Genomic DNA, 22,738 nt, shown 5'->3' with positions numbered 1-22,738 from the left:
AACCTCTGTCAGCTCTCTCTCATCGACCCCCCTCCAGCCTTCTTCCCTTCACGTCTCTCCTACCTCCTCGTCCCATGGCTTCCGCTTCTGCAACCTTACCTCGGCTCATGCCACAGCACTGTCGCTGAGTTCCCTTCGTCCCCAGTCACTCGCACAGGTGCAGCACGCGCCCTCGCCCTCCCCCTCCCCCTGTTTTTAGCCCTCCTCCATGTCCCCACCGCTGGAGCCTCGCCGTGCACGCTGCCTTGTGGAGCTTCTCTCCATTGTGGAGGCAAACGCCATGGCCCCGCCGTCTTTCTTGTTCCTGGCGGCTGTTCATTTTCTTTTTTATTCTTCTTACACTACTTTGGTAGTCCATCATCATCATCACACGCACACCCACACCCTCGAACGAGCTAAATAAGAAACGCATACACATTGACAGATGCCCCGATCAACCACCTACACGCAGACGTAGATGCAGATGCAGATGCAGGCAGAGACACATCAACGTCACAACACCCCCCCCCCACACACGCACGAAGTCTGAGAGAGGGGGACACAGACAGAGCGAAGCGTCGACGTCCACGCGGCTCTGCCATGAAACGGCTACACATACCAGCGACAACGGAAGCGCTTGGCGCATCAAAAAAATCGAAAACAGAGAAACAGAAAAGAGAGATACACCGACCGGTCACTTCCTCACATCATCCGAAGAGGGAGAGGAGGAGGGGGAGGGGGAGGGGGCCACAGACGGAGAGAAGCGCACAAGAACAACGACAAGAGGGCAAAAAAACGCGAAGGCGAGGACGACGCGGAGGAGCAGAGAAACGCTGCATATAAAAACGACAAAAGAAAAAAGGTCAATGGAAAAAGAGCAACACCATCCTACTCGAGAACTACACACTGGCACGTGTGCAGAGACGCGCACACGCGTACACGCATGCGGACACACAGTGGAAGCGACAAAAAACGTCGGAGAATGAGAGAGGGTGGTGGTGACGGTGGAGGAGGAGCATGAGGAACAATAAAGAGGAAGATGGAGCTTCATGTCTGGATTCGACTCACGCGTGCCAGCGAGTGAGTCTCTGTGCGCATGTCTGCAAGAAAGGTACAGGGCGCGGGCACGAAGGACAGACGCGGAGGAGACATCCAAAGCAAGCGAAAGGAAAAAAAATATACATTTAGAAAAAACAAAAGGGGCGGAGGGAAGTGTGCAACCACAGCAACAACACCAAATGAGGAGACGTTGGGGAGTTGTACTCGGGCAACAGAAAAGGCAGACTCACCACACACACACACACACATACGCACGCCAGAAAAAGGAAAGCGTGCACAAGTGGCTTCTGCTATCCAACAGCTCGTACGCATCCGGCTATACTTCTCCCTTTTCTATTTTCTCCTTTCAGCTTTATTGGCGTGCGCATACGCCTCTCACCCCAGTACACGGCGTATGTGCGCGTGTGAGCTCAACGGCATATGGGCGGGATGCGACGGTTGCGCACGCACACACGTCCCCATCAGCTCTCTTCTTCTCCACTCCTAACCCTGGTAAAGCGTGCAAGCGCGCACCTCCCTCACCTCTCACGATTCTTTTTCGCTTGACTGCTCTGCGTTCCGTATTACGATGGGCTCCCATTTCTTTCGACCTTCCCTCTGTTGCGTGTTTTAAGTTTTTAAACCTCTGTCTCGCCGAGCTTTGTCCTCCGTGTCGCTGGCGGATTGATTGACGCCCCCCTCTCACCTCCCTCGCCGCCAACGTCCATCTCTTTGCCTTCGCCGCCCCTCTCATCACAGCGGAAAGCGAGGAAGGGAAGGACGGGAAGGGGGGGGAGCGAAAAGAGAGACGTGAGATGGCCGATGTGACGCGGGAGATGGGCTGTAGGCAGAAGCCAGAGAAGACGTCTCTTCACACATGTATACATGTATCTCTGTTCCTCTTGCTACGGTTGTGGCTGTTGCATGGTCCTTGCTGCTCGTGTTTCTCGTTCATGTTGCCTGCGTGTGTGTGTGTGTGTGTTTTCTCTTGCATAGCCATCCAGAACAACACGAAAAAGGAATGTTGATCATACGAAGAGCACAACTGCAGGATCTAAGAAAGAAAACATGAAATACGCAACACGCACTCACGCGCGCATAGATATGGCAGGAACTCCCCTTCCTCCCTCCCTGCTCATCCCCACCTACCCTCCCACACACCCCGCGCGCCTCCTGCTTGACAGTAAAAGGGAAAGAGAAGAGGACATGGGGACGGAAAAGGCGCGCGTGCTGCACCAGGTGGAGTGGGCGAGCGTAGTTCTCTGGTGAGTGTGCGTGACAGTCTCGACCTCCGTTTGTGTGCTTGGACGCGTGTGCGTCAACCACAGAAGGGGGGGGGTGAGTGGGAGAGGACGGAGAGAAAGAGAAGTGGAGATTTGGAGAGTGAGTAGCTGACAGATGAGGAGAGGAGCGACACACACACACGTAGGGCAACACAGTTACATGACAGTAGCACGAAGCAAAGCTGAAGAGCAAAGGGAAGGGAAAGATGGCCACATCAACGCCGACATACATACATACCGGAGAGGGAAGGAGTAGGGGAGGGGAGGGGGGCAGACACATCGTGGGAGACAGGAGCACGTACAGCAGAGAAGGAGAGAGAAATTTGCGCTGCGAGAAAGGCAAAGGACACACAGAACACACCGAGAAAGGAAACAAGGCGCTTGAAAAAAAGGGGGAAACACGTCGGCCAGGCGAGGTGCTAATGTGATGCGAGCATGACGCTGTCTGACCACACTCGATTCGTCCCCCTTTTCTTTTCTCCTCAATTGTCCCTCGTTTTTTTTTCATCTTGCGCGCACAGTTCGCTCCTTCCCTCGTCCCCCTCTCTCTTACATTGGCATTTACGTGTGTACGTGTGTGCTTTGGAGACGCGTGTGGCGTGGCATCTCTTGTCTCCAGTGTCTTCTCTCCTCGCCCCTCCTCCTCCTCACACACACACACACACACACAGACGCTACGCTACAACAACGAGGGTACCAAAAAGGAAAAAACAACAACAACAAAAAAAACAAAAAAAAAGTGCGCGCCCACAGACGACATGCACAGAGAGCGAGAGATTTGAAGGGGAAGGTAATACAAGGCAGACCACATCAAAAAAAAGGAGTGAGGAAACATAAAAATAAAACACCCAAACACACACACACACACAACTCCCGAGACGCTTGACACACAGACAGCAATCAAGACACACGCTCATCTCCCTCCTTCTTCTTACACACACCTCTTCCCACGCAAACATACACACACACACAGAGAGCGGAGGAAGGGGGTGAGGGGGTGTGGGGGAGGGGGGAGGGGGCCGTGAGACACAGATACCGGTGAAGCGGCTGTAACGTGGGGCTCACCAATAGGAAAGACATGAAAAGATGAAAAGAAGAAACAGAGGACTGCAGCAAGAGACGAGCGACCACCTCCGCACGCGAACAAAGACACCGCAAAAACAGTCACAAAACAAAAGTGGGGGGGGGGGTGGGGGTGGCAGCACACAAGCAGCGGGCAACGTGCGAGACACGGGATCAGCGAAAAAAGGACGAAAATAAAAATGGGCAGGGTCGTGAAGAGGGCCCGCGTTCAGACGCAGACACACAGACAGACACACCTTTTCTCTGTCTTTTTAGAGATCCCTTTCGGTGATGTTGTGTCTTCCTCTGTTTCGTGATCCGCCGTGGGGGAGGTGAGTGCCAATCTTGAACGCCCTTCTCTTGCGCTGTCCTCTCTGCCATCATCATACTTCTGAGAAGTGGAGAAGAAAGGAAAGGGAAGCAGAGAAGGGATGAGAGGCTACGCAGCATGCCGGAGGCGACTGAAGACGCAACAAGAACAAACGGTGGCAGAGATGCAGCACAGAAAAGGAAAAAGGGGGACAGTGATGGCACCGTGTCGCCGCCATCGTAGAGAGCGTAGCAAGCTGGCGATGGCAAGCGGTGGACATAGTAGAGGAATGAAAAGGGAAGTGAGAGGAACACGGGGAGGGGGTAGCATGGGTGTGTGGGTGTATGCTAGCGCAGCGTAACAAGTAAAACGACACAAGAAAACGCCAGGACAGCGAAAGCACGAACACATAGAGAGACGGTCAAAGAGAACGGGTTGTTATACAAAGAGGCGGGGCAATGTGTGGCGAGCGAGCGAGGGAGTGGGTGGGTAGGTGGGCGGATGCACGCACACACACACACATGCACACGCACGAGCACACAAAGAAGCGCAAGGCAGCGATACGCATAAATTTCATTCTACATGCATGACATACATCCCGTGTTTCCCTTTGTTTTCATGTTGTTTTCTTTTTTATCGTTTCGCGCGCGCATGCGGGTGTGTCGGTGTGCTTTTCGCCTGCGCGCGTGTGTGTGTGTGTGTGTGGGTCACCTGATGAAGAGGAGATGCAAGGCAACGAAAGGAGAGCACCTTAAAACGTGAGACAGCGGATGGAGACTTGCTCACCGATCAGCAACACAACAACGGAGAGAGAGCGAGAGCGAGGGAAGGGGGCAGGGACGAGAGTCAAAACACAGCATACGTTCTCTTTCCCTCTTTGGCTCTCGCCCTCCTCCTCCAGGAGGGGTGGGGGTTGCCCTTGCACACACACTCGCGCATGCACACACTCATGCACACACGCGTGCACACAACAATCGCGCCACAAGAACAAAAAGAAAACGGAGAGGAAGAAAATACGAGACGGAAAACACACAGGGAGGGAGGGGGGACGACGCTAAAAAAAAGGAAAGCGAAAAACATCGGTGCTCCAACAACGCGCGCGAGTCGCTCATTCTCTTCTGTTAGTGTGTGGGTGTGCCGCAGAAAGACGCGACGCAGAGAGAGAGAGAGAGGGATAAGGGGTGGTGGTGGGATGCACCCAGCACCGTGCCCTTCACTGCCGAGTCGCATGCACTGTGTTACTCATCTCCATCGCCGGCGTGCTTCTCACGCTCACTCTCACGCTCACCCTTCCCCATCCTTTCTAGTTCTTGACCTTACAGTATGCGGAATTTCCATCCCCCTCTCTGCTCTTGTCCTTCGCCCACTCCTACCCCTCGTCCTAACATATTTCTCGTCTCCTCTGATACAACTCCTTTGGGCCCCTTCTTCTGCCTCTCATCACTTGTCGAACGCTCCCCAGCCGCTCTCGATGGAACTCCTTGACGCTTCTGGCCATATGCAGAACACCCTTTCAGTATTCGCTCTCCTTGCATCTTTTTTTCCCCGTGCTCTCACCCTCCTAAAATCGCTCCAACACCACTTGGAGTACGGGAAGGAATGGGGAGGAGGAGGGAGTTCCCCTTCGCCCTCGAAGGGAACCAGTACTCAGCACCCGCCTACAAACACACACACATACCATCAGCTCTGACACCATCACGCAGCCCATCTCACGTGTGTGTATGAGTGTGTCTATACGCGTAGATATGTGTGTCGTGACCACCCCCTTTTCCTCGACTGTGGTGATCTTCTGTCCTTGACTGTCCTCCCACCTCTTCCGAAAAGGGGATCCTGCCGGTGAGTGGACGGTAGAGGAAGGCGGTCATAATATGTGAGAGGGGGAGGGGTCAAGTGGGGTGTGAAGGGGAGGACCTCGCCAGAGCACACGACACGAGCTCACTCGTGCCTCCACCCTTTTCGTTTTTCTTTCCGCTCCACCTCAGCTCACTTCGTCGCCCCTCCCTCCGCCGCTTCGCCGCTTTTTTTTTAACCTCTCTTGCATATCTCGTTTTGGTGCCCCTTTCAGCGTTGCGTGCTTTTTTTTTCTATTTTATCGCGTTGTTCACTGCGTCTGCTCACCCATCAAGGACAGCAGGATAGAGAGCGGAATGCCGGCCTGCTGCTGCAGCGACTGCAGGCGCTCCATCTGGTCACTTGGCCCGTTCGATGCTGCCTCGCACAGCTTCTGGAAGTAGTTCGAGAACCACCTCTGACGCTCGATGCCTGTGAGTTTCGCCTCTGGGCCGTTCTCAAACTGGCTCAGCTCCTCCGTCTCTTCCGGGGTGAGGGCGTCGGCAGCCTTGAGGGTGTCGTAGCGCTTTTCTAGGAGGGCGCCGACGGTGGTGTTACCTTTGTCTGCCATTGACTCGTACGCCTTACGGAAGCCACTGTTGCGCGGTGCGCTAAACGGCCCGGGCACAACGGTGGTGTGCGGCTCAGCAGCGTAGTCGCTGCCGTCCTTAAACTGCACGATCATGCAGGAGATGTTGTCGCGGCTGCCGCGCTCGATCGCCTCCTCGCACACACGTCCGGCCACCTCGGCGAGGTCGTTGCAGGTCTCCAGCTGCTGCTTCACGTAGGCCACCACCTCCTCGTTCGGGAAGTTGCCCTCAAAGACGCCGTCGCAGCAGAGCAGCACGAAGTCGTCCGAGTTGAAGGTGAAATCCTTGTGCTGGATATCTGCTAAGGCGATCACCTTCTGCTCCAGCTGACTACCACTGCCTAGCTTGTACTCGCGGTCGCCGAAAGCGCGACTGACGGCCAGGCTGCCATCGACGCGGTTGTTCTCCACACGGCCCGCGCAGTTCTCAATGCGCTGGCGCTCCCCTTCATTATTGGGCTTGTGATCCTCCGTCAGAGGGACGCACATGCCATCGATGCAGGCCACCACACGCGAGTCGCCGACGTTACCGACCTGCAAGTGCACCTTGTTGCCCTCCTTGAGGGCTACAAAGAAGGTGCCCGTGCTGCCGCCCTCGCGGCCCGAGTCCATCCACTCCTGGTCGATCTGCAGTGCCAGCTCCTTCATCCGCTCATCCGTCATGGGGATCGATTCCTTCTCAATGGCGCTGCGCCATGCCCTCTCGAGGTACTGCGAACATTGGTCATTCACATGGCCGTCGAAGACGCCGAAGAAACCCCAGCTATCCGTCAGGTACGTCAGATGGGCATCCTCCATGGTCTCACGGTACCCATTCACACAGTTGGAGCCGCAGCGGAAGATGGGGTTTCCGTAACGCTCCTGGAGCTGCGTCATCACCGGCTTCGGAAGTGGAATGCCCATCTTTGCGAGTGGTACAACTGCTTTTCCTTGGCTTGTCCGTTTGTCCTCTGCTGATGCTACCTAGGTCCCCGAGCAGCGGACCTGGTGGGTATTATACCTGTGGAAGGTATATCGGGGAGTCGCACGCGTGGGAGAGGAGGGGAACCGAGTGGGTATCGAGAAAGAGAATGCAGGTGTGTGCGTGTGTCTGTCTGTCTGTTTCTGTGTGTGCGTGTGTGTGTTGTCTGTATGCGAACAGGAAAAGATGTGTGTGTGTGTGTGTGTGTGAGGTTTTGCGTCTGTGCGTGTTTGGAGGGGTGTGGTGGTGTGTGGTGTGTATGTACTGCAGATCGAACTCGCGGAGAGAAAAGAGAGAGGGGAAAAAAGGGGGAAGAGAGAACGAACAGAGAGTGAGAGAGGGGTGGGGAGCGACTGGATCGGTGAGGGCGAGAGCGAGAGAGGTGAGAGACACACACGCGTACACACCCACTCACAGCAAGGCAGACGGCGAGAGAGCACGAGAGAGAGATTCAAGCAAGAACGGGGATGGAGGAGCCGCAGAAAAAAAAGTCGAAAAGGACGGAAAGGGCGGAGGATATTACCAATCTCCTCCCTCTCTCTGTCGGCGCGTGCGTACGTGTGTTTGTGCGAGAGAGCGACCGAGAGGAGAGACAGGGGCGTGTGACGGCAGAGAGAAACTGCGAGGGAGAAAGCCAAAGAGAAAACGAAAAACTGAAGAGATGAACAACAGATGGAGTTGTGAGCACGTCTGTGAGAGGAAAAGGGGGAGAGGCGGGTGTGTGGGTGTGTGTGTGGGGTGGAAAGAAGAGAGGCGCAAAGGAATCCAAAAAGGAAAACACTTTTCATAAAAAAATGATGTATGAAATAGGCGGATGAGGAGTAGGAGGCAATGTCAAATGTGGGAGGGGCAGGGAGGGAGGGAGGGGGGGGGGGTACAGCATGAAGCGAGTCTGAAAGACGGGTATGAGCTCAACGCGGATGGAAGTCACGCAGAGGAGACAGGGGAACATGGTCCTTCTTTTCATTCTGCTGCTCTGGCATCGCTATCACACACGCTGGATGAACGGCGGAGGACGAGGTATGGGGGAGGTCAACTCGAACGCCGATAACTACACCAACCTATAGCCAAGGGAGATGAGACAGGGATGGGAGGTGAGGTCAACCGTCGTGTCTGTGTGTGCCTATGTGTTTCATTTCTTCGCGTTCTTCACGTCTTTCCTTCCGCATTTTTGTAGCGCAGTGCCGTTGTCGAGCCGCCGCACGCTCGCCAAAAAACAGAAGCACTCAGACGCACGCAGAAACAAGCGACGACGCCGGCAGCAGCACCAGGACCAGCAGCAGAGGAAACGGATAGCAGGAGGATGCGTGTGCGACGAAAGTGGCGCCGCCACCCCACCCCCTTTGCCTCATTTCCTTCCGTTGCAACACTCTTCAAGAAACAATGTTGTTGGGTGCAAAGCGCGCCCCCCCCGCCACCATCCCGCCAGAGTAGAGACGCGGTGGGAGAGTACACCTCACTCACGCCTCAGAGGCGGAAAAGGGAGGGGAAGAGGGGGAGGGGGGAGGGGGTGCTTCCGTGCTGAAGCGCACACATACAGATACACGCGCAGGCGCGCGTAATAAAAAAGTCTCGCACAGGCACGAGGGTGCCGTCAGCGTGGGAAGAGAGGGAGAGCGACACGAAGTGGTAGAGAAAGAACACGGAATGTGTTGCATGACGATAGTGACCGACTCAAAAAGCAGAAAAGCAAAACGATTTCGATGGAGCTGCGCTGGAGGGGGGGGGAGGCGGTGAAGGGACTTGCTTCCTTTGGAAGGGGGGAGGGATAGTGTAGAGGAGGATGGGGGCTCCTCGCACGCCAGGAGAGTCAGTAGCGACCCCCAACGAAGAAAAAAAAACGGCAGAGTTTCCGGAAACGCGGTGACAAGAATAAAAGGGAAGAAAAAGAGGAAGGGTCTGTCATGAGAGTGGGAGCATGAGCAGTAGTGGCAAATGGTGGGTGAGCCGGACGACTGGCATGCGTGCTGTTTGCCATGCGCTCTTGCGACGTCGGGTGAGGGCGGTGAGGGAGAGCAAGCGGGGTAGCATCATTTCGCAGGAGCATCAGGAAGGAAGGGGGAGAGGGGAGGGGAGGGACAACAGTGTTTAGAAAAAGCAGAACATAAAAGAACTGACGATAGTGACGAGCAGGGCAGCACTGTGTGTGTGTGTGTTTAGCCATGGTGAACGAGGAGGGAGGAAAGAAAGGGCCGCGCCACGTTGAGTCGCTTTGTGTTAAGGAACACAGCAAGCAGGCGCGATAAGGGGGCAAGAAGGGAGCGCCACAGGTGGCGTCCATTACTCTCCTCGCAACAGCTACGAACACTCGCTGTTGGTCACCATGTTTACCAGCGATGTGGCCACCCCCTGCAGACCCACACAGATATCCACGCACGCACCGCTGGCAAGTGGTGGCCGCGCTTACTCCCTTTCCTCTACGCTACCTTGTAAAGAGGAACTGCAGATCCTCCTCGGTGAGCTTGTTGAGCGACTGCAACTTGCCGTCAATGGTGCCCTCGAAAACGAGCATCTTCTTGTCCTGCAGGTCGACCATGCGCTCCTCCACTGAGTGCTCCGTGACAAAGCGGACAGCGTGGACCGGGCGGGTCTGCCCGATTCGGTGCGCTCGCTGCACGGCCTGCATCTCGACCGCTGGGTTCCACCACGGATCGGTCAGCACCACGTGGTTGGCCACCTGCAGGTTCAAACCCTCTCCGCCTGCCTTCAGGGAGATCAGGATGACGCGCACGCTTTGTTCATGCAGGAAGGCCTGCAACACCGACTGCCGCTGCGTCAACGTCAGCGACCCACAGAGCTTTACAGCTCTTATAGAGCGGCGCTGCAGCCAGTACTGCGTCAGGTCCAGCATGCCGCCAAACTGCGAGAAGACAACCACCTTTTCGTCTTTCGGAACCTTCTCTATGTAGTTGGCGATGGCGTCGAGCTTCGTGCCGTGCAGCGGCTTCTGCGGATCCAGCCTGGCGAAAATGCCGCGCTGCTCCTTTTTGGTCGGCTTGGCGTGCGCTGTGCGCCGCTTACCCTTATTCTCTACGTGCTGCGACGCCTGCGCGTGCTCGTCGCCCTCGCTGGTCTCAGAGTTCAGCTCATCTTCCAGCTCGGGAGGCAACGCTGCCGCAAAGCTGCCGACGCCCTCGTCATCGTCAGCCTCCACATCCTGTCGCAGCTGCCGCAGATCCACGTTGATCCGCACAAAGCAGGTGGGGCAGTGGAGCTCCTTGTCAGGTGCACTCTCCAGGAATTGGCCGAGACAAAGTCGGTGAAACTGGTGCCGGCACGGGTGCACCTTCAGAGCACTTTCGCCCTCGATGCCGTCGCCACAGATGCCGCACACACCCTTGACGTTCACCACAGGGCCAACATCCATACCCTGCATCACAAGCAGTGGGTTGTCGAGAGCCTGGCGCAGGCGACTAAGCAGCTGGAAAATGTGTGCGTAGTTGTGCAGCACCGTGCCCTTGTGCACGAACGTATCGAACTCCGCCGTGCTCTTCTTGTACAGGGACTCGTAAAAGTTACGTTCCTCCTTCGTGAGCTTGATGCAGTGCACCTCTATTGTCAGCGACGGCAGCTGCAGGTCGGCGGCCCGTTCGACCTTGGTGCGCCGCAGCATTGCCCGGGAAAATACGTCGTTAGACAGCATCATCATACCGCGTCGCCCGTCTCCGATGTAGCCATAGCGGTTGATCGGATTGAGAATGTAGCGGTTGAAATAGGAGTGGTGCTGCAGCGGTCCATGACCGCAGAAGACGCACTGATGAAGCGAGGTGGACGAGAAGGGGTGCGAGAGCGAGGCGCACGAGCACCCCTCCGTTTCACAGTAGTAGTGTGCGTACGGCCGCATGCGCAAAAATCGCAGGAGACTGTATAAGTCACCAACACGATTCTGTAGTGGGGTGCCGGTGAGGCACCATCGGTACTCGGCCGCCAAGGCGAAGGCAGAGCGGGCCGTGCTCGTTGTTCGACCTTTGATGCGGTGCGCCTCGTCCAGGATAACACGCGCCCACTTGATGGAGTGGAAGATGGAAGCATCGAGGTCGACATCGTCGCCGCCGGTGTCCTTTTCGATCATGTCTCGAAGCTCCTCTCTGACAACATGGTGCTGGCCATTCATGGGGCAGAAAGGGTATCGCAGCAGCTGAAAGTGGCAGGCGGAGCAGCGGAACGCCTCCAGGGCTTTCGAAGCTTGCTCCGCCGCAGCCGCTTCCTCGGCAGCCGCAGCCACAGAGTAGTACGACAAATTCGATGCGTCGCTGTCGTTTTCCTCGCTGGACTCATCCTCGACCTCCTCATCGCTGCTGCTCTCGTCATCCTTCCTCGCCGCGTCCCAGCGACTGAGCACGGTTCGACCGGCTTCCCGCATAAGCTCCTGGTACATGCCGATCGGTCCAACAACCCCCCGCGAAGCCGCAGCTGGCTGGGGCACCTTGCTTTTTTGCGTCAGCGCAGCCTCCTCATTATTGCGATCTTCCGCCTTGACGGGGCACTTGCGATTTGCCTTCTCGGGTGACGATCGGCAACCACCGACCACCTTACTCTCCGACTCTTCTTGCTTCTCCTTCTTGGCTGTCGGGGTGCTACAACCGTTGACCTTCCCAGTCGAGTCATCCTCGGCGTTGGCCGCGCCCTTGCGACCTCGCTTCCGCTGCGGCTGTGCCGTCGTAGCATTGGACGCATTGACCCCCTTCTCGGCCCCCTCTTCGTCACCCATGTCTACGTGGAGCGTTCGCAGCCCCTTTCGAATGGTTTCGTCAGACTGCACGCCCCTTGAGTTACTCACCGCCGCAGACGCGGTGTGCTTTTCGCGCTTCGCCTGCTTCTGTGTCTTCTTGGCGCGCGGACCACAGAAGTACTTGTTATGCACCACCAACTGACGAGGAATGAAGAGCAGCTCACAGTAGGGACACGGTACCTTGATCTCGTTGATGAGAGCGCGCCAGGCCTGCTCGAGCATGGGGTAAGTGGTGAGAACAACATCCGCGTTCTCCAGCTCCTCCTTTGTCACCTTTGTGGTGCGGTACACAACGACTACCGATAGCGACCCAGGGACCACGTGCTCCTTGATTTCAGCCTCCCACTGCAACATGGAGCTAACCGGACAGACAACGAGCGTGGGACCGCTGATGCGGTGCGCGAGCATCATTCCGATGGTCTGGATAGTTTTGCCCATACCCATCTCGTCTGCAAGAATGCCGCCCTTGACGGGAGACTCGACCTCCTGGCGCACCATCCACCCCATTCCCTCCTTCTGATAAGGCAACAGGTGCCGCAGTAGCGTCGACGGTGGCTTCATTTGCTCCATCTTACCTCGGTGCACCAAGTCCTCCGGGTCCAGCGGCTTGAGATGCTCTGGCATCTCCGTAGAATTGATCTCGCTCACCACATGCTCTTGTTCCTCTGGCTTCAATGCTGCAAACCCATACATCGTGCTTTTGTACTCCTCTGACTCACTCTTCTCCATTCGGGTGCACCCAAGGTGCTGCCACGCAGAGATCCACCCATTATCGCCTGCGTTGTGGCGAATGGGCACACCAACTCGCATCTCCCCCTTCGGGATCAGCTGCGAGCACTTCCGACATCGTGCCCTGGCCGTCGGAGACTTTTGCACAATGTAGTTGTAGACATGCTCCTTGCCCTTCGCTGGCCGCCAAACCAGTCGCTCGTTTAGCGTAAGATCGGGATGTCTGGCGAAGTTCGACATTATTACCTGAAGGAGAAAACACAACAAAGGCAGTTATAGCCTTCTGCGACGGCAGACATAATAGGGTGTGCTACGAAAACAACAGCGTTTTTGAGTGTCTCCAGGAGACTGTGCGTGTGGCCTGTGTACGATAGTTGTGAGGCCACCGGTCGTTTGTGTCTCCCCCTCACGAAGAGCGTCAGCTCTCAGACAAGCAAATCACAGACACCGCTGGTGCCGCACAGGTGCTAGAAAAGGAAACGACCTTGTGTGTGTGTGTGTATGTGTTGACGAGCCACGAGAGCAGAAACAAACACTTGCCGTAACTGAATCGAGCTACCAGGCACCGTGCACTACGTGTATCACGTGTGGGGGAACACTAAGCGCAGCCGAGAAGGACACGGCGGGGTGATTTGTCGCCAACCCGCAATTTGAAGATAAAAGAAGAGCCAGGAAAGAGGACTAGGCGCATTACAAAAAAAAAAATGACACCAACCACATCTCATTCTTCTCCAAATCCTCAACCAAGTCAACCTCGCGTGCACCTTTCTAGACTGTTGTCGTCTCGTTTTTTAAGACTTTGCTGCCATCATCCGAGCCGCTTCAAGGCAGCCTCCGCAGCGCCACTTTCGAGCAATCCGCAGGCATTCGAAAAGTCTTTGAAACATCTTACCTCAGTGTGAGAAAAACAAACTCACGTCTTCCCTTTCCTACTAAACATTTGCTCCTGCATTATCACGTGCCGAACAGACTTCTCACAATGTAGCATCTGACTACGGACACCCGAACGAGGCAACGTAAAGCCCATAATCTTCGACCCGAGACAAATCGATACAGGACAATCACCTGTTGCTAGAAGCGGCGTTCAGGCATGCCCCAACGTCTCTACGTGTTTAGCTGAGTGGGCTTCCACAAAAAAAATTAGATTTTGTTTCTTCCTTTCACTTTACCTGCAAATCAGCTTTTTCCCCCTCTCAGCGTGCCCACTCCGCCATACAACATGTGCCCAACTCTACGCTACCCCGACAGACCACAGGCCCCATCCGCGCTGTTCGAAGCAGCCGTAGGCACGCATTACAGCACTGCGCTGACCCATCCATTTGAGCACGGCCTCGGCCCCACACTCGACCCACCCACCCGCTGAGCAGGTCGCCTCACAGCCGCTCCACCTCTCCTGCCGGTTGCCGCCTGGTGCATCTCCCTCGAGATGGCTGAGGCTCCCCCACCAGCAGGCACCGAGGACCGGGTGGGCTGCGCTCGAGTTACGTTGGCACTCAGTCCTTGCCCCATCGGAAGCGGCTCGGCATTGACAGGAATACGATAGTTGCTTGGCTTCCCAGAGTGGACACTGGAGCATAGACACCTCACTGAGCTGTTGCCAGTCATCGGGGTCGAATTCTCTTAGTTAAACCAAAACTTGAATGCTGTTTTCATCATGAGAAAATCCAGAAGATACTTCCATCACTTCTCCGCAGCATTCTTCGTCTGCAGCACCTGCTCAGTGCCCATTGCAGACACAACCACAACTAGCACCTCCTTGCCGGAGTCGAACTGCTCCTTGATTTGAGTTGCCAGGGCCGCATCCGGGGGCATATCGAGATCCTCGCGGCTCTCGCCCTCATCGTCCATCAGCGACAAATGAGATGGAAGAGAGGGGTCTTCGTTGGGCTGGATATCCAACACGCTGTACGTGAAGGTCTTTACAAACGGCACCTCTACGTTGTGCGTGGACGGGGCCTGATCCTCGAGGCGGTTGCCAGTGAAAATGTCAGTCGCGACAATGCTCACCTTAGCGTGACCATGCTTGCCGGTCTTCGACACGGACAGGTCAATCACCTTGCACGGACGGCCGTTGATGCACACGTAGCCGCCCTTCTTCAAGGCGCCAGCGGCCATGGGATACGTCTTTGACGCGTTGTCGCCACCGCCCTGGTGCGCGAAGTCGTGGTCCTCGTCAGACATCGTGTTGAAAGAAGGAAACAGAGCTATTCGAAATAGTGGATCGAACACATAATCGGTGTTATGATATTTTTGTAGGATACAGACGGGGTAGAGAGGAAGCTTAAAGCATTACGATAAAAGTATCCCAAAAACGAAAATGGCATGGAGAGATTGCTGGACGAGAACTCTCAAAAGGAGATGAAGTTGCCTTGCTTTTCCGGAAACACATGCATTTTGAGCATATGCATCGCTTACGCTGAAGAAAAAACGGCAATGGTAACTTCATTCAGCCTTTTGAGCAAGCGCACAATGCTTGACACTAGCGCTGGAGCGAAATGAATATTTACATTAGCGCTTCTTTTCCTTTGAGAGAAATAAAAGTAAAGAAAAACAGTGCCATCAAAAGTCTACTTCTCCGCAGCATTCTTCGTCTGCAGCACCTGCTCAGTGCCCATTGCAGACACAACCACAACTAGCACCTCCTTGCCGGAGTCGAACTGCTCCTTGATTTGAGTTGCCAGGGCCGCATCCGGGGGCATATCGAGATCCTCGCGGCTCTCGCCCTCATCGTCCATCAGCGACAAATGAGATGGAAGAGAGGGGTCTTCGTTGGGCTGGATATCCAACACGCTGTACGTGAAGGTCTTTACAAACGGCACCTCTACGTTGTGCGTGGACGGGGCCTGATCCTCGAGGCGGTTGCCAGTGAAAATGTCAGTCGCGACAATGCTCACCTTAGCGTGACCATGCTTGCCGGTCTTCGACACGGACAGGTCAATCACCTTGCACGGACGGCCGTTGATGCACACGTAGCCGCCCTTCTTCAAGGCGCCAGCGGCCATGGGATACGTCTTTGACGCGTTGTCGCCACCGCCCTGGTGCGCGAAGTCGTGGTCCTCGTCAGACATCGTGTTGAAAGAAGGAAATGAGCGGCTATCAAAATAATTGTGCACCCAAGGAAGAGGAGGGATAAAAATACAAAAATATTTTTTTTTTCAGGGCGGAAAGGCGTAAAGGCAGAATGAATGATGTTGTCTGATGTATCACAGAGAGGCAGGGCGACGGGGTTCGTTTGCTTTGTATTTTAAACAGAGACTGCACTTCGTGTTCTCTCTTTTCTCAAGCAAGAAGTGTCACGTGCATGATTTGTGACCCTTTCAAGCTTGGTTGGGTAAGCAAGAAACAAGCCAAAATGCAAGTGTGCTCCTTCTTTTTTTTCCAGTGTGACTTTTATGCTGCTATCGCTAGTATATTCGAGATCAAGAGAGAACGTGTTGAAACCGAAACAGGTTTACGCTGCTGTGCCTCTTTTTCCCCCTTTTCATTGAGGTGGAAGCTATAGGATACAGAAAAGCTGCTAAAGGCTCTCATTGGTGTGCTTTCATGTTTATTATTATTTTCACACGTTGCGATTGCCACCCTTGCTCTAGGAACGAAATTAGGAACGGGAGCTTAGCATAGGCAGTTATCTCCAGGTATGTAGGATGGACAATGTGACACAGAACAAACAGAAGAGGATAGTTACGGGGTTGAAAACAAGAAAAAAAAACTTTGTGAAGCGGGAAAAAATGTTCACAATTGTCCCCATTCTGTTGGCAGGTGCTTCTTGAAATCCTGGGAGGAGCGCTCTTGGTTTTCAAACTGTGCCGAAAAGCTGAGTCGCTGTCGACGCCTGAGAAGGCGCTCACCATCTCTTTCGAGATCAAAGGCCTCCACATATGACTTTTACAGGAAGGCTGTCCTTGCTCATGACGCCCCGCAAGTACGGCATTCGTTGAGAAAAGGTTGAGCAGCACAGGTGCCTTCCCAGGAGCAGGTGCAAAGCTTCGCGGTGTCGTAGCGTAACTGACAGAAAGTCAACCAGTGTCGCGTTTGGAGAAACAGATGCGAGCCCATTTACACGCGGATGCGAAAGTCACGAGCAAAAGAAGATATGTTGAGTCACACTCCGCTGAGTCAAGGCTGATGTGCAAGCCACTGGTGTCGGACAGAAGAGATAGCGGATTTTGGCAGACCCCCCCCATGTTCCTCGGTCAGCTGCCTTTCATTGCAACTTGAGTCTTAATTGCTGCGCCACGTCACTGCAAAGAAGAGGGGGGGGTCATTCTCCGTCAAAACATCGGGATCACAGGCGTGTACTTCAAAATAAGCACACAGCAGGTCCTCTTGACCCAGTTGCCAGGGCAAGGCCCCTGACTCCGAATGAAAAACCGCTTTCTCTGACACCAAAGGGGTTTCCTCTAATCAAGCGCGTGCATGAAACAAAAATGCATTCCGTCCTTTCCTCACTGCATTTTTCTCAACCTTGGTTCCCACGCCTCCACCTTCTTTCCTCCTTATGCTTCCATAGCAGCTGACTATGGCGAATGGATCGCAGAGGAGACTTTTCCTCCCTGGCATCGCACCGAAAACCAGAGCACCATTCGAGTATTGGCGACGATGATCTTTCTGCAAATTCATTCCAGGAAGAGATGTTCTCCGAAGATCAAATTCAAGAGATTGAGCAGCTCTTGTCACGCATTGGTGGCGACACAGAGGACCATGAGATGATGGCAAATAGCTTCGAGGCTGATCATGTTTCATCGGCCACAGGCGCGCTTGTGGCACCGAAGAACTGTAAACACAAGATGCTACCTAATAGACTACATGGCAGAGGCGCTGAAGAAAAACGGGAGCGTATTTGGAAGGCGCATATCGCAGATGTGCACACGTACCTGGAGCAGAAGAAGAGTGATACCGTCAACGCGATCCTTAACGAGCGTAGATTTCGAGAGAACACCAGGCAGCAGCGCCACTGGCACCGCGCCCAATTTCAGAGCCAAACACCCAAACTCCTGCCTCTTACAGATTATTTTTCCAAATACGATGTTCAAGCAGACGACATGATGCTGTTTGTTGAGATGAGAAGCCGCTGAACTTTAGACAGTCTATACTTTTCTTTCCGGTTTACGTCTCTGCCAGGAGCATCAGTGAAGTAGAAGCGGCTAAACTAGTGTTCCCCCTTTGACTTTCCTACTAACTTTTTGCGTTGACAAACAGCCGTACCGGGATGAGCCGTAATAAGCAGCATACTTGCCCACAAGGTTCAAAATGTTTTTCTTTGTCTATGCGTGCGTCAATGATGAATTCATTTCGTCAATCTTAGCGCAGTTCTGTCAATACAGAGGAATATGGCGTTCTATGCTTTCAAAAAATGGAAGAAAAAGGAAAAAGAACATGATATGCATTTCTCCACATCCCATCTCCGGTCTCTCCTCTGACTTCTTTCTCTTCGCTTGTGGACCGCCTTTGATGTCACTCCTGACAACAAACACCAACACATGTTTTTTTGTTCTTGTCAGGGACAAAGTCTAGAGCGGCTGGAAAAGTTATTGAACACGCCTAGCGAACTACACGTGCATCGAAAACGAAGAGTCGTCTAAAAATGACTTCCGTGGAAGCCGAAAACCAGCCAGTTGAGGACTCCGAGGCGTTCATAGCGATGGAGGAGAATGGCGCACCGAAAGACCCTCAGGTGGCTGTTTCTGCACTGGATGAAGCTCCGGAAGAGGGAGCGGTTTCCGATGGAGAGCGTGAGGCCGCGGCGGCGGGCGATGATCTGTCGAACCCCCATGCTTTCAAGATGGCTGCACGTGAGGTGGATGAAGGCTACATGTCTGTTATTCGGGGCCTGAGCGCCTTCAGCCGCGAGGATGAGGAGGTCTCCCGAAATGCTGTGGACATCTGCAAGGATATTATTGCGATGGAACAGAGCCTTTTTTCTGAAGTTCCCAGCTACGTGACGAACCACACTTCCATGCAGCGTGCAAAGACGGACGCCTGGAACAAAGCAGTCCAGCCACACTGGACTATTCCCACACCAGAGGGACCTCCTCGCACTTGGGAAGAGCAACGCGCGTACGTTGATCCAGGTGTGCCACTGATGCTTCCGTATAGCGCTGAGCGGTTCAAGAAGGAGCATCCTGAACGAGCCCTGGTAGAGGGTACGTATCATAATCTGTTTTACGGCGATGGTACACAGGTCGTCTTCCCCACTTCGGCCGATAACAAGAGGAAGCAAATTGAAGAGGAGCAGAGAAAGCATCCTCACCCGTCGTATCACAGGCCGTACGTTTTTAAGCCACAGCAGAAGAAGCCCATGCGTGTTGCTCCCGATTTTGTTCCTTCTTGCGCAGAGCCTGAAAACCCACGCGCTTCCCTGCAGAAGCCAGTGAAAAAGGAGAAAACGGAGAAGTCACAGAAGAAAGTGACCTCGAAGTAGGTGCCCTATTTCCTGGGTCGGACAGAATTTGCCAAAAAGAAAAAAAACTGTACCGGTATTTTTTTTCTTGTACTTTCCTTCTGTTTGTGTTTTCATTCGCCTTGTAGTATCCCCAGCAGCGAAAGCGAGCAAAAATGAAAGCTATCGGCTTTCTTCATGAATGATGGTCATACTGCTGCGAGAGCTTTTTCTCCTTGCGTCCCGTTCTCGACGGTGAAGCAAAAAAAAAGAATGTATATATCAAAGAAGCAAACTATGCTTGGGGGCATCTATGCAAATATGCGGCGCACCTAGCGTATTCAAGACACGTTTGCAAGAGAAATGGTAGCTTGCACACAAACAACTTTGGCATATCTGAGTGCCAAAAAACCAATTGCTTTTTCAAATGTCCCCTGCTGATTTTGATTTTCCTCTGCTTCTCTGACGAGACCTGTAAATGAAAGAGCGGTATTAAAATGGCAGTTCGTGTTATATCAACGCTAGCGGAGCTTCAGGCTCTCACGCGTCAGCCTAAACTGACAGTGGTTGATTTTTTCGCAACATGGTGTGGGCCGTGCAAGGCAATCGCCCCCCTCCTCGAGAACCTCGCTTCCAGAAAGCAGCACGTCAATTTCGCAAAAGTGGATGTCGACCGTACTCCTGATGTCATGCGTGACTACCCTGTTCGCGCAATGCCCACATTCTACTTTTTCAAGGACGGAAAGGTGGTGACCACATTTGAAGGTGCTGACATAAACTCTGTGACACAGCTTGTGCAGCAACACGAAGTGATTCCACCTCCTGCTATTCCGTCGGATAAGGAGCTGGATGCAATGAAGCCGAGAGACCTGCTTTCGTTGATGCGGGAGCATCACATTTCAACCACAGGTCTGATGGAGAAAAACGAGCTCATCGAGGAGATCAGAAAGTATCGCAGGTGATGCTGCTGCCAAAGGAAGGCAAAAGACAAGCTGTATTCTCCTTTTTTCTCTTAACTTGGCATCGCGCTGTATCCACAGCTATTTTGAGGGAGGCATTTGGAAGCAGAGCAACAGCACAAAGCCAAAAAAAAATCCAGGCTCTTCAGTCCAGCCGGAAGCCACAGTCAAAGTGCAAGACGTTTGTGCGCAACATGTGGAGAACGTGATGCTTTGTCAGGAATGCTGACGTCTTACGCTTGTGCCACAATGCAAACCGCTTTTTGCTTGTTTTCTAGGGCGCAATGCGCGCACGACGCCTCGCAACTCATGCACATCTCTCTCTTCCGCGTCTAGCTTCTTTTTTAGCTTCGCTCCCTGCCTTACCATGTGCAAGCAAGCTTTTTAAACACCTATTTCCTTCTCTTCTCTCGCTGCTTCTCCATTCTAAAGTCCTCATGTTTCAAGGATCAAGTGAGACTCAAGAGCTTCGTGCTCTCTACAACTTCGAGCCCGAATCAGCGAACAATGGTAGGAACGGTGCACTGCCTGCGCAAATTCCCCAACGAGCTAGCGACGGTGACAGTGGTGATGGAGAGAGTGCTGACAGCGGCGCTGCTGTTTACTCCCCCCGAGAGGGGCAAAGCTATGAAGCACCGACTTCTGCTGCCTTTGGAACTGGAGGTGATGTCTCTGTGACTATCGCAGTCACCCCTGGCGGTGATACGGTGACGAAAACGAAGGCGAAAGTGTCGAAGACTGGTGTACTGAAAGAGGTCTTTGGCGCCAACAGAAAGAGCACAAAAGGAATGACTGAGGAGCAGAAGAAGGCGGTGAACCTTGAGCAGCGTTGGCAAAATGCGGTCCTTGAAGAGCAGCGCCTGAATGACTTAGAGCAGCGTATTGGCCGAGAGGAGGCCGTCACGGCGGAGTTAGGACTGGCTCCCAACTTCCCGCGCAAGTTCCTCTGTATTCATCCTCTCGTGCACCACAGTATTTCATCGGTGCCGGAGCACCGACAACTGTTTGTAAAGATGGCTTTTTGGGACTGGGTTGCTGTATGTATTCTCCTCGTAATCAATTGTGGCATAGCGATAGGCGTCAGCAGCGCTCCCGTTCGCTCCGGCGTTGTAGTTCATGGCGATATTAACAAAGCACAAAACGGCGTGCTTGCAATTGTGCACCTTACTGGCATACCACTGAGCTTTTTGATTTGGTACTGGCGAATTTACCAAGGGTGCTCGACGGGGCGCCCACCGCAGCACATTTTGGCCTTGTGCGGTCTCTTTGTTGCCCTGGCGCAGGCCATTTTTGCCTTCGCCGGCCCCAAAAACTACGGTTTGTGTGGTGTTGTCCTTGCGAAGTGGATTCAGGCGACGCGTGAATCTGGCGTAGTGGCACCTGTGGCAATCATGGCAGTGCTCTGGGCCGCGCAGGCCATCTTTACGAGCTTCATGATTTTTAAGGTGTTCGTCTTCTATCGGAAGGACCTGGCTGCCCGCCGCGCCGCTCGCCGCTACGGCATGAATGTTGTGGGCTGACGACGGGCTTTAAGCCTCCAAGTATACTAGCATACACCGACAGCAAGTGATGCAGGCTATCTTGCCTGGACAGCGCCTATGCCGCTGTCGTGACTCGCTGCACGCATGCTGGGCTTGATTTTCATTGACTGTCTTTGTTTGACGACTTTGTTTCTGTTCTCGCAGCGAGAGCAATGCATACCTGAGGAAGGCGATCCTGTTCTGCAATCCGAGCGGAACGCCCACCCCTTTTTTCATATGCGTGTGTTTTCCTCTCCGGGGCATTTGCCTTCACGCTTGTTGTTTTGTTCTGTTTTTCTATGTAGAGTAACGGGCAAAGAAGGGGGAGGGAAAACGACGCACGTCGACACTGAAAGCAAACAAAAGAAAAGCATGAGGTACCTCTTCTTGAGCCTACTCTTCGCCGCCTTCCATCTTGCTTTTCTGTTTGCTTTTTTTGTCGACCTCCTCGATTTCTCTAGGTGCCGCGTCTGTGGGATACAGGAAGAGCAGAATGAAGGGTCAGCTTGTGCGGCACCGTCTGCCGTTGTTGTTTCACCGTCGGCAATAACGGACTCGCCTTTTTGTTACTGTGAGAAAGGAGTGCACTGTCACACTTGTGTCACCAGGCCTGATATATGATTTCTTAATTACGTTGTTCCTCTTACGAAGCGATAGCGAAGTAGAGTTCATGCCAGAGAGCCGTGGCATGGAGGTGGTTCTTGTGGTCAAATATACTTTTCTGACATGTTCATTTCTCTGCCGTACAGCATGTGCCCAACTCTACGCTACCCCGACAGACCACAGGCCCCATCCGCGCTGTTCGAAGCAGCCGTAGGCACGCATTACAGCACTGCGCTGACCCATCCATTTGAGCACGGCCTCGGCCCCACACTCGACCCACCCACCCGCTGAGCAGGTCGCCTCACAGCCGCTCCACCTCTCCTGCCGGTTGCCGCCTGGTGCATCTCCCTCGAGATGGCTGAGGCTCCCCCACCAGCAGGCACCGAGGACCGGGTGGGCTGCGCTCGAGTTACGTTGGCACTCCGACCATCATGTGGGTGGCGCAGGCCTGTTTATTGTCGCAGCTCTCTCCGACGCAGCACCATCCAGGACCCGGCCGCTGACATGAGCAGCGGGTACATCGCTCTGACCTCCCCACGTCGTAGGTGCTTGACCATGTCAGTACTGGAAGTGGTCAGGCGTTGGAGGGAGCAAGATGCCTGCTTGGCACCCCCCCCCCCACAGAGTGGGTGTACCGGGCCCTCGGACACCACTCTCTCAGGTGTGCCCCTACCCCGTCGGAGACGATAAATATATATATATATATAATGAGATGCTGTAAACAGGGAACTTCAATACAGCGACTTAGCGCTGCTGTACTGCTT

The 22,738-nt window shown here is 54.0% G+C and overlaps 6 protein-coding genes across 6 annotated transcripts; 2 read left to right on the top strand and 4 right to left on the bottom strand.

The window, feature by feature from the left end:
• Positions 1-5,773: 5,773 nt before the first annotated feature.
• Positions 5,774-6,994, bottom strand: LMXM_25_0750 (putative protein phosphatase; the record flags this gene model as incomplete). The annotated part of the gene is made up of 1 exon (XM_003876080.1): positions 5,774-6,994. One exon carries the CDS (start codon positions 6,992-6,994, stop codon positions 5,774-5,776), a length of 1,221 nt encoding a protein of 406 aa, XP_003876129.1.
• A 2,480-nt stretch (positions 6,995-9,474) lies between these two features.
• Positions 9,475-12,753, bottom strand: LMXM_25_0740 (putative DNA repair protein; the record flags this gene model as incomplete). Its single annotated transcript, XM_003876079.1, has 1 exon — positions 9,475-12,753. One exon carries the CDS (start codon positions 12,751-12,753, stop codon positions 9,475-9,477), a length of 3,279 nt encoding a protein of 1,092 aa, XP_003876128.1.
• A 1,440-nt stretch (positions 12,754-14,193) lies between these two features.
• LMXM_25_0730 (putative eukaryotic initiation factor 5a) lies at positions 14,194-14,694 on the bottom strand (the record flags this gene model as incomplete). The annotated part of the gene is made up of 1 exon (XM_003876078.1): positions 14,194-14,694. The coding sequence occupies one exon, from the start codon at positions 14,692-14,694 to the stop codon at positions 14,194-14,196; it is 501 nt and encodes a 166-aa protein (XP_003876127.1).
• Positions 14,695-15,080: 386 nt separating this feature from the next.
• On the bottom strand, positions 15,081-15,581 carry LMXM_25_0720 (putative eukaryotic initiation factor 5a; the record flags this gene model as incomplete). The annotated part of the gene is made up of 1 exon (XM_003876077.1): positions 15,081-15,581. One exon carries the CDS (start codon positions 15,579-15,581, stop codon positions 15,081-15,083), a length of 501 nt encoding a protein of 166 aa, XP_003876126.1.
• A 2,516-nt stretch (positions 15,582-18,097) lies between these two features.
• Positions 18,098-18,934, top strand: LMXM_25_0715 (conserved hypothetical protein; the record flags this gene model as incomplete). The annotated part of the gene is made up of 1 exon (XM_003876076.1): positions 18,098-18,934. One exon carries the CDS (start codon positions 18,098-18,100, stop codon positions 18,932-18,934), a length of 837 nt encoding a protein of 278 aa, XP_003876125.1.
• A 1,354-nt stretch (positions 18,935-20,288) lies between these two features.
• On the top strand, positions 20,289-21,371 carry LMXM_25_0710 (conserved hypothetical protein; the record flags this gene model as incomplete). Its single annotated transcript, XM_003876075.1, has 1 exon — positions 20,289-21,371. The coding sequence occupies one exon, from the start codon at positions 20,289-20,291 to the stop codon at positions 21,369-21,371; it is 1,083 nt and encodes a 360-aa protein (XP_003876124.1).
• Positions 21,372-22,738: the final 1,367 nt, after the last annotated feature.

Source organism: Leishmania mexicana, chromosome 25 (genome assembly GCF_000234665.1).
Source record: "Leishmania mexicana MHOM/GT/2001/U1103 complete genome, chromosome 25".
In the NCBI taxonomy this organism is placed as follows: domain Eukaryota; phylum Euglenozoa; class Kinetoplastea; order Trypanosomatida; family Trypanosomatidae; genus Leishmania; species Leishmania mexicana.
Note: the sequence above shows the minus strand (reverse complement) of the source record. Positions and strands in the feature narration are given on the sequence as shown.